The sequence below is a fragment of the Microtus pennsylvanicus genome, chromosome 2, assembly GCF_037038515.1.
Source record: "Microtus pennsylvanicus isolate mMicPen1 chromosome 2, mMicPen1.hap1, whole genome shotgun sequence".
Lineage (NCBI taxonomy): Eukaryota > Metazoa > Chordata > Mammalia > Rodentia > Cricetidae > Microtus > Microtus pennsylvanicus.
Window position 1 is genome coordinate 46,590,825 of NC_134580.1, and position 12,772 is coordinate 46,603,596.

The window sequence follows — 12,772 nt, forward strand, 5'->3', positions numbered from 1 at the left end:
GCCTAGGAAGTCAATATATTTCTATATCCATGCATACATACCTAAGTAGATATGAATATATTTGTTGATTCCACATGCAAACAACTATGACCCTAAATACCAACTCCAAAGAGTTTTCAAGTCAGATGCGTTATTTTTAAGCCTGCAGAGTATCTACCATTGTCTACCCAGGACCAATCATCTTCCAACAACAAGAGCAGAAATAGTTTTTACTTTGGCAGTTTGTGAAATTCTTCATTTCTAAGGCTTCATATCTTTCGATTCAACTCAAATTTCGATTTAATTCAAATTAAAGTGATTTTCTTGGTCAGATGTGAACCTCACTCTGGTGATCATGATGCTAAACTGCCATTGGCTCTTGAGTCTCACTGCTCACACCCCGTCTTGGGAAAGTGTCGGTGAGGTGTCCGTGTGGCTCTCGTGCCTGAGTGGCCCATTGTTCTCTGAGCTCCCAAGAACTGTTTGCATTGGGTCCTGTCACTTACAAGCTCTATTTGCATGGGTCTCCTTTGACAGGGCTTGGACGGCTGCTCTTGGTGGGGACAGAGTCTTGCCTCTCTGTCATTTTGTGGTGCTACTGGGCTAGTCATTCCCCAGTTTAGAGAGGGCAATCCCTTCCTGGTCTCAGTATTGGGACTATGAAACCCTATGAGAAACAGATCTCTCAGTGGCATCTATATATTTACAGTGTTGTGCAGCCAACCCCACTATCTAGTTTTAGGACAGTCTTATTGTTCCCACAGACACCTCATGCCTTTCCATTGTCTCTCCTGCCACCCTCTCCCCAGCTTTCCCAACACCCACTCCCCTGCTTTCAGTCTTTGTTCACCTCTTCTGGATATTTCAGATAAGCTGAATCATAATAACACATGCACCTCCAGTGACTATCAGGTTTTGTTTTTGTTTTGAGACAGGATTTCTCTGTGTAGCCCTGGCACTCTCTCTGTGGACCAGGCTGGCCTCGAACTCACAGAGATCTGCCTACCTCTGCCTTGGGAGTGCTGGGATTAAAGGCATGTGCCACCAGTGCCCGCTGGACTATCAAGTTTTCTAAGACCCTTTACAGCCGGGTGTAATCAGCCCGTGGGGTAAACAGCATTGTGTTTTTCGAATTGCTAAGAGGTAAGATTGGAGTGAAGAAACCACACACAAGATTCTGCTCACTTCCAGGATGTATCCACAGTCCTTGCTGGTTCCCTGTGTTATGCACACAAGTCCGTAGGGCAAAGGGAGCTCTGTGGATCAGTCACAGTGTCTGTGGGCAGAGAGGCAAGGAAAAACCAAATGAGTTTTAAGGCATGCTGGAAGGTATGGATCTTCTTTTTAGCAGTTTTGTGATAATTCTTGGGGTTTGTCAGTGTTGTTCAGTGTAGAGCATTTACTTAGTGTACACTAGGCGCTAGGTGTGTTCCCTTAACCCCTTTGCAACACTCCATAAACAAAGGAGAAAAGGGGGAAAATCGTTTTGATTGAAAATTGCTACTTCCCTCAAGTAACAGCTTTGGCTGTCCTGGAACTCATTCTGTAGACCAGACTGACCTTGAATTTTCAGAGATCCACCTTCGTCTGCCTCTGAGTCCTGGAATTAAGAGCTTGTGCCACCACTGCCTGGCTGCATCTCTTTCTTTCTCTCTCATTAAAAAACAACCAGGCACCTAAAAATAAAATAAAATAAAAACAGACAAACCTTAGGACAGACACACAAAATAGCTGAAAAAGAAGCACAGGACACACATAGATGTAGAAACACACATATTCACACACCTGTAAAAATACCTAGAAACACACAACTAGAAATCACAACAGAGGGACATACATTTTCTGTACATATGTTCTATATGCATATATGAAGTTGGTGTGTGTGTGTGTCTTGAATCCCAGGTTCCTGCATAATGACAGCTCTAGGAACCTCCATATTGGAAGGGATTCATAACTTATCACAGATGAGTTTGTCCTGGGAGGAAGGACACTATTTCTTTAAGGAACTCAAGCTCTCCCTCAAGCCAGCCCGTTGGAGCGATGTGCTCAGTGCTGTGATGAACGTCAGCAAGAGATACAATGGGCCAAAGAGGAAGGGAGCAAGAGAGACATCTTTAGGCATAGGGGACCAAATAGATGGAGACAAGGCTGTGACCTTGTAGTCAGGGGCTTGGGAGTCAGAGGTGCAGGGTAGACATGTCACAGGGGTGTCCTGGGTTGGGGGACCTCAAGAATAGTTGTTTTTTTTCTTTTTCTTTTTAAAAAAAATAAAGATTTATTTATTATGTATACAGTGTTCTGCCTACATGTATGCCTGCAGGCCAGAAGAGGACACCAGATTTCATTACAGATGGTTGTGAGCCACCATGTGGTTGCTGGGAATTGAACTCAGGACCTCTGGAAGACCAGCCAGTGCAAGAGTTAAGAAACCGCTGAGCCATCTGCAGCCCTAGTTTTTATTTTCTAAAAATTAATTAGTGAGAATGCACGGTGTGGATTTTCTTTTAAGGGGAGGGTGGTGGTGGTGCCCATGTGTGCATCTATCACAGGTCAATGCCAGGTTGTTGTTTTTTTTTTCTATTGTGCTCCACCTTATTTTTGGAGGTAGTCTCTTACTGAACTGATTGTCCAGCCAGTCTGGGGGATCCATCGGTCTCTGCCCCTCCTCTCCCCAGCACTGAGATTTCAGGTGTGTGCCTCTGCGGCTGACTTGTCATGTCCTCAGACTGGCGGAGCAAGCTCTTTACCCACAGAGAAGCACACTTTGGGCAGTTTGCTACCGAGAGACAAACGAATAGCCTTGGTGATGTGATTAACACTGGGATGGGAAGATTGGACACTGTGGACTCAAAGCTTTGGTGTCTTCTCTTCCCAGCTTATTAATAAAGTTGCATGCTAAGAGGACCCCCAAGGGTTTTGTGGAGGTTTGAGGAGAAGCTTGAGCATTGTTGGCTGAAGTCTTTCTCTAGCCCCTTCTTTCCTGAGGTCAGGTGTTGGAGCTGAGCGCTCCGACCTTCTAATGAAGTGGCTGTTTTTTTCTGGCAATCAGCCCCTCACTCTGAGCTGTGTGGGCCCTGTCTCCCACACCCCATTGCATCACCAGTCATTCAGGAAACTCCAAGGGTTTTCGAAGCTGAATACCAAGTTGAGTGTGTGTCATTTTCTAAGAAACCACAGTATTGTAACATTTTACGAACTGTGATATCCGTGGTCCAGCTTGCTGTGGAGGAAGCATTCTGTGTGTGTGCAGAGAAAGAATTGTCTGGGCTTCCAGGAGGAGGCAGTGCATAGAAAACACTGGAGGATGGAACTGTAAAGAGGAAGGCTGGGTGGGTGGGCAGTCATTCCAGAAGGACGAGGTAGTGGAGAGGGCACCGGGGAATCTGTGGCTGGAAGCTGACACTCGTTTATACCTGACTGGTGGCCGGTAGGGTGTCAGCCGCCATGGCTGATGTCTAGCCATGTCCTAACAGGCAGCATGGTGGTACACCCTTGTGATTCTATTACTTGGGAGATGGTGTGGGTGCATCAGGAACTAAGGTAGCTGGCTGGTGCCCTATGACACAAATACAGGTTAAGAAGCTAAAAGCAACTATTGGTCTTAGATGACCCAGAAACCTCTAGAGTGAAAAGCACGAGGACACAGGAGAGATTGACTGTTGTTGATGTTTTATTACATAGAAGACTGTGGGCTGGCAGGGGCCCCATTAGAGTCTGTTCAGGCTCTCTCTGGGCTCTCTGTAGCGTTCCTTTTTATTTTTAGGCATGTTTTCTTCTGTTGGTCAAACCTGAACGGACGATGGTTTGTGTGGGACGGCAAGGGCAGGTCTCTCGAGAAAAGGGGATTCTTCCTGGAAATGTAAATTCCCAGTGTCATTTTGAATCTTTGTATCCTCCATCCTATCCTGTGTCTCATATGTGCCTGTGTTTACATTCCGTAGTTCGTGGGCTGTAAGAGGCTACCAGTTGTTAATGGTACCAGTTCTTTTCTGGACCACTGAATAAGAGAGAGAAGAAGAAGCGTTGTTAGCCATTATTGGTTGTAAGCCGCATTCTGTGTGTGAGGGGTAGCAACGTGGTAGAGTAGGCCTTGGGATGGAGGTCAGCGATAACATGTCAGGCAGATGGGGAAGGTATTTTGTGGAGTTCTGGAGGCTCCTTCAGTGTCTGTCTCAGGAAGAAGAAAGGCCTTGGGCCATTTTGCTAGCATCCAGCAGCTGATTTGGCCCAGGGTTACTCTTCAAGGCCCCTTGCAACTCCTTATTTTGTGGGCTGCTGCATGGGGGATGGGCAGTCCCAGGTAACCACCTGGCGCTCTGGTCCAGCTGCTTAGGTGAAGGGTGTGGAGCTTTGGACATCACCAGGGGCTATGATCAGGAGGCGGGCGGGGGGGGGGGGGGTGTCCTGACAGAGAAGGCCCCAGGTGAGAGTCCAGCTGTGCCCATTAGTAACTCAGCACTGGGAATTGTGATCCTGTGCAAGCCGCTTTGTTCCAGCTTCCCCATGGAAAAGCTACTGACTCCCGCCTTGAATGTTTATGTAAAGAAGGGGAGTAAATTGGCAATGCTGCTGGGATTCCATTTCAGAAAGCTTTGTAAACTCTCCTGGAAATCCCACTCCCGATGCCTAGCTCCTTCCTTCCTTCCTTGGCCCACAGCATGCCACCCATTATTGTAACGTGGTGGCCCGGGAGAATTTTCTGCAGAAAGTAATCATGACTCCTCTCTCACGGGGACTCCTAAGGGCCTCCTGACTGGTGTTCAGGATTCCCCAGCACAAGTAGAATCAAGCCCTGGGCACTAGAGGAGTTGGGGGCTGGGGTTATCTGGAGGCTACAGATGACTTATTTTACAGAAAAGGCCAGATGGCTTTTCTTTGCTCAGGAATTTTGTCTGGAAAGCCATCCAAGGCATCCGGGCTCTCTATGTTGGCTACTTCTTGGTCCTAGAAGGTTTGGCTCTTAGGTCATTTAGGAGGTGATGGTTGAGCTCCTTGAGTGCACACTCAGTGTCGTGCTGTTGGGGTCTCTTTCCTTTGGAGAGATCTGAGCACCTACTGACTTCAGGCAACTCTCCCCACTGAGCATATTCTCAGTGTATGAGAAGCTACCGTAAGAACAACAAGATACACGTTTTACCCCGGTATGGTCCTCCCACCGGCAGCATAGACTGATCTTAAGTTAATAAATAGGTTAAGAGAAGTAACACAGGAAATCCAAAGGAGAGCCCCATGGTGGAGGACCAGAGTATAAAGAACTTCCGAGGGTCAAGGAGGAGAATCCTGGTCGGGATTCCGAGCTTCCTGAAGACTGGAGAATTAACTAGGGACACAGGATGAAGAGCTGTCAAGCAGGCGGGGAAGAGGAAATTCACACATGGAGATGAACAGTGCCCAGCCTTGGGAAAAGGATAGAGTAGCAAAAGAAGGCCTAGCTTGTGAATGGACGGAGATTGATGCTCGCAAGTCCTCCAGGGGGCAGGCTTTGTTAAGGATCTTGGATTTGTGATGTTGGACTCTTTTTGAGAGCAGTGGACGCTGCTGAGAAGAATGTATTTGTTGCCAGTGGAAAGCAACTAAGACTTTTCTGGGCAGGCTGAAGAGACACTTCAGAAGCCAGGGTGGAGGGAGCAGAGGTGAGACAAGGGGATGGAGTTTGTGTGGGAGCAAGCATGCTCAGAGCCTTAGGACTGGAGACATGACTGGGCAGCTCTTCCAGAGGACTCAGCAAGCCACATGGCAGCTCGCAGCCTTTACTGACTCCAGTGTCAGGAGTTCCAACGTCCTCTCTGGCCTCTGCAGGCACTGCATGTGGACAGAACACTCATACATATAAAAGTAAATGAATCTTAAAAAGAGAAACCGACCCCCAATGCCTGTGTTTGAGGTGGCAGTGAAGACTCTGACCGTGCCGCCTGCAGGGCAATGATGGGCCTTTGCAGATCAGCCCTGAGCTTGTAGAGGCCAGGCCAGCGCACAGTGGAATGCTCTTAAGATCCGCATCTCTGCCGAGCACCTGCAGGCTTTCTCATATCACTGTTTCTTAATATAGTAGTGATTGATACAACATATACTTTGAATCAGGTATGGTATGCAATCTAGAGACGGTTTAAAGTGTATGGGAGGCTCATTTAAATTATAGACTTCAGGACTTAGGCATATAAGGGAAGATGCTACAGCCCTGGAGAGACCAAGAGGCAGGTGTACTAAAATCAGCACAACTAAAATCAGACAGCTTAAAATCAGTATATCCAACAGAATTTCTTAAGCAATTACATATGTGTGCTTATAATATAATATATAATGTAATATATAAATGTTTAATATACTGTGTATATATAAAATAAATATAATAATGTGGTGTGTCAGGATTTTTAAGAAATAATCATTGTGTTTTGGTCTGATATATCCTAAATAGAAATGTTCCCACTATAACCATAATTAGAGCAATCTTTACAGCTTATACTTATTTTAGAATGCTATAATTTAAAATCCTTTAATTATAACATAATACATATTTAAAATAACTTTGCTGTAATTGTAGAGTAATTTAGATATGTATTTACCAGATTCGATCATACACTCATTTTGCTCTCCTAGGTAAGGCCTATTTTTTATTTTCATTATTTTCTTCTGAGACAAGGTCTCAGTATATAGCCCAGGCTGATCCTCCCACTTTAGCTGTCTGAGTGCTAAGATTACAGGTCCTTACCTTCACACCTGGAGCTGTTACTAACGACAACTAGATAAATGCATTGCAACTGTGACAGGAAGTAAAGATGCAGTGTTATTTTAGAATTATAGAATACTTTTCATGTGCCTATGTGTATGTGTGCGCACACATGTGTGTAGAGGCCAAAGGTTGATTTCAGGAGGCTTTCTGATTGCTCTTCCACTGTTTGTTTTTTTTTTTTAAGTATATTTTCACAAAATCCACTGTATTCTTTTGAAGTCGGACCCTTCAGTCAGACCTAGAGCTAGTCTAAATAGTTAGTTTCTCTAAACAGTTAGCTCAGGATCCTGTCTCTGCCTTCTGAGACTGGAACTATAGGTGGGCTGCTATGTCTACCCAGCATAGAAGTAGCTTATCGGGGATTTGAACTCTGATCTTCCTGCTCTGTGACGTGCACTTTAATCACTGAGTCATCTCCCCAGCCCTAGTCCATCATCTTAAAGTTTTTCTTCTTCAGAAGCTGGAGAGATAAATCAACAGAGGGCCTGGGTTTGGTTCTCAGTACCCACAAGGCAGCTCCCACCAACAGTAACTCCAGTTCCAGGGGTTCTGGAGCCCCCTTCTGGCCAAAATAGGCACTGCATGTGTATGTTGCACACATATACATACAGGCAAAATTCCCATACACGTACAATTAAAATAAATAAATTATCCCAGCCCTCAGGAGGCAGGGGCAGGCAGATCTCTGAGTCCGAGGCCAGCCTTGTCTACAGAGTGGGTTCCTCCAGGACAGCCAGCTCTTTTACACTGAGAAACTCTCCAAAAAAAAATTTAGAAATAAAATTAAAATAAATCTTTAAAAAATTAAAAGTAGGGGCTGGAGAGATGGCTCAGTGGTTAAGAGCATTGCCTGCTCTTCCAAAGGTCATGAGTTCAATTCCCAGGAACCACATGGTGGCTCATAACCATCTGTAATGAGGTCTGGTGCCCTCTTCTAGCCTGCGGACACACACACACACAGATAGAATATTGTATACATAATAAATAAATATTAAAAAAATTAAAAGTAGAATTTTTCCTGAAATCAAAATATATCAAAGTATATTTGATCAAAAATCACACATAGCAAAAAATCACAACAACCAAAAGGTACATGGTGGCACACACCTTTAATCCCAGCACTCAGGAGGCAGGGGCAGGGGCAGGTGGATCTTGGTGAGTTTGACCAGCCTGGTCTATAGAGTAAGTTCCAGGATAATCAAGACTACACGGGGAAACCTTGTCTAAAAAAAAAAATAATAAAATCATTACACAGAGATCTGCTCGCTCTCCCGGCATGCTCCAACTCTTTCCAATCCCCATCCCCTCTTCCCCACCACGTTAAGAACTTTCTGGTCTGATATTTTGCTATTCAGATAGCACAGAAGAGACTGAGCAACTAAGGAAGGACCCCACCCGCCCTGGGCTGGGCCCTGTTGCCCCACAGCCTAGCGAGAAAGAGCAGGTGTTCACGCACTCCAGGCCTTTGCTGTCAGTCACTTGTATGGTGAACAGACTCAGCACGCATGGATTTGTTTGCACGAGTCAGCTCTTCCCCTTGAGGCAGGCCACAGCAGGTAGACGTCTATGAGACGGAGTTGATTGTAGCTGGAACATCCCAGATGGGAGCATGGCTTCATTGTTTTCTGTCTGCTAAGTGCACTCGGAACCAGTTAAATATAGGTGGCCAGGTCCTACGGACGGCTGGTGCCCTGCTGTGCTGGGTGAGGAAATTAAAGACACGGTGGAGGGTTGTCTGGAGGACTAGGTAGTGACTAAGTGGAAGACTAGGAGAGTGGGTCACCCAAGAGTGTTGGAAATTTCCCACAAAGCAGTTTTCATGCATACGGTGACCATTGGATAATAGCCTTGTATATTCTTAGATACTATGTATTATACACATGTTATTTTACATACTTTGTTGAACTAGTGAGGGTTGTTTATGTACAAAATTGTGTATTCTGAGCTTACTAAACCCATCCAAGGCATTTTTAAGGATTTGGGGCTTTGATTGCATATGCTTTTCCCATTATTCATTAATTTAGGACTTCTCTAGAACGTTTATTACATCTAGAGTTTTAATAAGTTCTGTTGAGCTTGTTGGTCCAAATTAGGCAATTCTCATCTGCTTGTGGGAGAAAATACAGAATTTATCCCTACAGCCGAGACATTCTTCCCTGACCATGTCTGTCTTTACATCAGATGACATGGCCCATTTACTGTTCTGTGTGTTGTTTGTCAGGGGCTGGTATGTTAACTGGTCCAGCAGTTTCCTCTGCGGCAGTTGAACTCGCTGTTCAACCCAAGACAGTGGACAGAGAGGCTAGCCTGAGTGCCCCGGAAGTCAGGCTGTGTCCGCTCTGTCTCTGACCTCTGCCTTGGAGAATCCTTTGACCTCTGAGCTTTGACTTCCTCTTCAACACGAGCAGCTAGGATAACCCCGAAAAGAAACAAGCACTTATGGAGCGCTTGCTGTATACACAAGTAGATATCCTGAGGGATAGCAGGAGAAGGCCAAAACCTTGCCCTGAAGGAATTTAGAAATTCTTCCTCTGACTTGGGTGTGGGTAAAGTCTGTTTGCCGAAAGTCAGGCATGGAAGCTTAAGAGCTGGTTTCTTGTGCATGACCCCGGTGTGTCCCCCATCAACAGGTCACTTCGACACTGGTTGTTCCTCTGGACTTAGTGCTGTCTGCTCACGTTTACCTCCTCGTGCAGCAGATGGCTTCGGTAAAAGGCCAACTATTTTTGGTCTCTGGGCCACATAGGCAGTTAGAGAAGTTGCAGACAGCATATAAATAAGTGTCCTAATAAAACCTTATTTACACAGACAGCTATTCCTGTTTCAGAGTTGTTTAATTGATTCATACTCTGTCTGAAACTGTAAGATGCTGTCTGGATAACTAGGGGCTGGAGGTGTGGCCAGACAGGTAAATGATACAGGCTCTTCTCTGTATAGCTTTGCCCTTCATTTTGTCACCAGCAAAGACCTAACTATCGAAGTTTGGCTACCAGGCTCCTCCCACCGGAAAGCCATTGGAGCTCTATACTAGGGAGTTAGATGAACAGCCAAGGATTCCTAGACCCCAGGGCCAAGAGCTGAAGAACCCACTATTGTCTTCAGGGACTGAGACTTCTGCCCAAACAGAGGCTTTCTGATTGGGTTGGGCTTGACAAAGCCAGCTTGTGTCCGTTTTTGGAAATAGCCCTAGCCGCTCACCTAACTCCCATCCCTAGCCTCTTCCAGATACTCTGAAGAAAAGAATGCTCTTGCTGTGTTTCCTGAGGGTGTGCTGGCTGACACAGGGCTCTGCAGGGTTGCACAAGGTAGGGAGGCAAGCCAGGAGGTCATCCCAGGAGATGCCCCTCGTCACAGATAAGCCAGACAAACAGCCCTACAGACATTAGAAACTGGAAATAGATACTCCTAAAAAACTAACCATTTTCAGTCTTATGGGAACCACAAATAAGTCATGTTTTTAAGTCCTGGAAAAGGGTTGCCTTCACCTCAGTAAGGACGTCAGAAGCTGGCATTGGGCAGGCTGACCTTGTGGCTTTGTTTTGTTCCCAGGGAGAGGTGACATCCAGCCTCAGTTGGACAGCGCCCTCCAGGATGTCAACGATAAGTATCTCCTGCTGGAAGAAACGGAAAAGCAGGCCGTGCGGAAAGCGCTGATCGAAGAACGCGGCCGATTCTGCACTTTCATCTCCATGCTGCGGCCCGTGATTGTAAGTTGACGGAAACTCCAGAAGGCTTGATGAACTGTGCAGTGCAGAGGGAGGGGCTGTCCTTCTTGGTTTGTGCATCGGCCAGCCTGTTAGTGACCACCCACCGCTGTCGGGAATCACAGTGGTGGAATCATGTCCCCACAGCAGAGATTCTCATCAAGGTGCTGATGTCCACGTGACCCTCTCCTGGATCACAGTTCTTAACAACACATATCCTTGTTGGGAGAAGGGTCACTTGTTCGTCCCGGCTGTCCAGCATGAAATAACCACTCAGAAAACCATATTATTTGCAATACTATAGCTCTGCTATAGGCCCAAAGCAGTTTCTTTATTCATTAACCAATAGAGACAACACATAGACAGAAGGACCTCCCTCTCACACCATATCCTTCTTGTTTTGTTTTTTAACTGAGTTGAGATCTCACATTTCTGTTCATGGTGGCCCAATCACCATGTAATCCCAGCACTTTGGAGGCTGATACAAGAGCATTGCTGTGAAGTTTAGACAAGCCTGGGCTATAGAGTAAGTTCTAGGCTACCTACGGCTAGAGCGAGACTTGGTCTTAACAATCCTTCCCACTTCTCCCCCATCTCAAAACAAAACTCACAAAACAGAAAGCCTGTTTAAAGAGTCAGCAGCAGCACCTGCCAACTAGATAGGAAAATTCCGTGGCCCACTCTAGACCCACTGTATCTAAAACTCTGAACCTGGGGCTCCTGCATCTGTCCTAAGTGCCAGGAAGCACCTCAGTGGATTAGTTTCCCAACCTCAACTCCCCTCCCTCCCTCCCTCCCTCCCTCCCTCCCTCCCTCCCTCCCGCCTTTCCTCCCTCCTTTTCTTTGCTTTTCTTTCTGGATTTTTGAGAGAGGGTTTCTCTGTGTAGTCTTGGCTGTGCAGGCCAGATTGGCCTCAAACTCACAGAGATCCACCTGCTCTGCCTCCCGAGTGCTGGCCTTAAAGGTGTGGGCCACCACCGCCAATGACGTCCCACTTTAAGTCATGTAAACCATGTGCAAGCTACAGCTGAATTTGCAGTAGTCATTCTTGGAGGCTGCTGAAGGCTCTCGTGCTCAGATTTGAGGTGGACCTGGGCCCACAGTTCCTGCTGGCACCCGGGAAGGTGACTGAAAGGTTTGCAGTCCTTGCTTCATTCCCACTTGCTGGTTGTTCAGATGGGGCAGTGGACAAGAAACAGGGACAGTAATACTACCGAACACTTGTACTGTCATAAAGATCTGGGCCTAAATATCCCTAAGACATGATAGCCATTGAGGGCTCCCTACGCCCGTGGAAGGATCCCCTGAAAACACATGGGTAGGCCATCCGAGGCACTGTGAGGATGCTCCCTGTCCCCCCATTGTCCCCAGCACACAGCTCACTCTCACTGCCTTTTCCTTTTCTCTTTCCAAAAAGAAGATATACACGTCCTCTTCAGCTTAGAGTCCTATCTCAGGTGCCTTTCCTGTAAGGTTGACAAGGTCATGCTGTGACTCAGGCAAAAGTGGTTGGAATAAGACGATGAGGGAAACCACATGATGATGTGCACAAATCGCTTCCCTGCAGGAGGAAGAGATCTCCATGTTAGGAGAAATTACCCACCTTCAGACCATATCGGAAGACCTGAAAAGCCTGACCATGGACCCTCACAAACTACCCTCCTCAAGTGAACAGGTAGGAACTGTGGGCCAAGCGCTCGGGAACAAGTGATGGAATCCAGGGCTCTGGTTATGTTAGGTTTACATTCTTTGTGTGAGCCACCTTAGCTCACCTTCACTCTGACACCCATTTTGTAGGGAAAGGTGCTGAGATTCTGAGAGATGAAGGCACCTAATCGGGGCCTCCACTCTAATATGTGATGACCAGATGCTGTGCTCAGCCACCCTGCGGGCATGAGCTGTCCTAGGAACCTGACCTCATGTGATTCTGTATCATTGCGATCCTCTCTGGGGCTAGTCAGGTCAGCCGTGGGACTCTCCGCTGCAGAAAAGATAACACATTGTAAATGCTTTATTCCTTTGATGTGTGTGACATTAGCACGCTGTCAAGTCGGAAGAGATGTCCGGGGGACAGAGGATGAGTCATAGGCTGGTTTGAGCCCTCTGCGTGCAGCTGTCTGCTTGGACAGTCAGCTCAGAAAGACGAATTTGGAAGCTTTTTGATTTTCTGTCTATGAAATTTTTCTATTAAACTAACTAGAGTATGCATTGACTCGGTGAGTAGACATGAGCAGAGTACCTCTTAAATGAACAGGCTCTTTGTTGCTGGGATAGGATTGGCTTCCTCTTGATTCTGTGAGGGTTCCATGTTTCTAGCCCTAGCCAAATAGGGCGCAAGTGACTACTGAGCGTCAAGAGG

General features: G+C 46.5%; 1 protein-coding gene across 18 annotated transcripts in view; it reads left to right on the plus strand.

The window, feature by feature from the left end:
• The window catches only part of Mtss1 (MTSS I-BAR domain containing 1), a 138,019-nt gene that overhangs the window by 113,110 nt on the left and 12,137 nt on the right, over nucleotides 1–12,772 (plus strand). For 16 of the 18 annotated variants that reach the window (XM_075960943.1, XM_075960954.1, XM_075960955.1 and 13 more), the window contains 2 exons: nucleotides 10,259–10,416; nucleotides 11,981–12,088. In XM_075960943.1, the coding sequence (XP_075817058.1) occupies nucleotides 10,259–10,416; nucleotides 11,981–12,088 (266 nt within the window). Of the gene's footprint in view, nucleotides 1–9,924; nucleotides 10,015–10,258; nucleotides 10,417–11,980; nucleotides 12,089–12,772 lie in introns of all 18 variants that reach the window. The other 2 variants (XM_075960937.1, XM_075960936.1) reach the window with 1 other exon arrangement.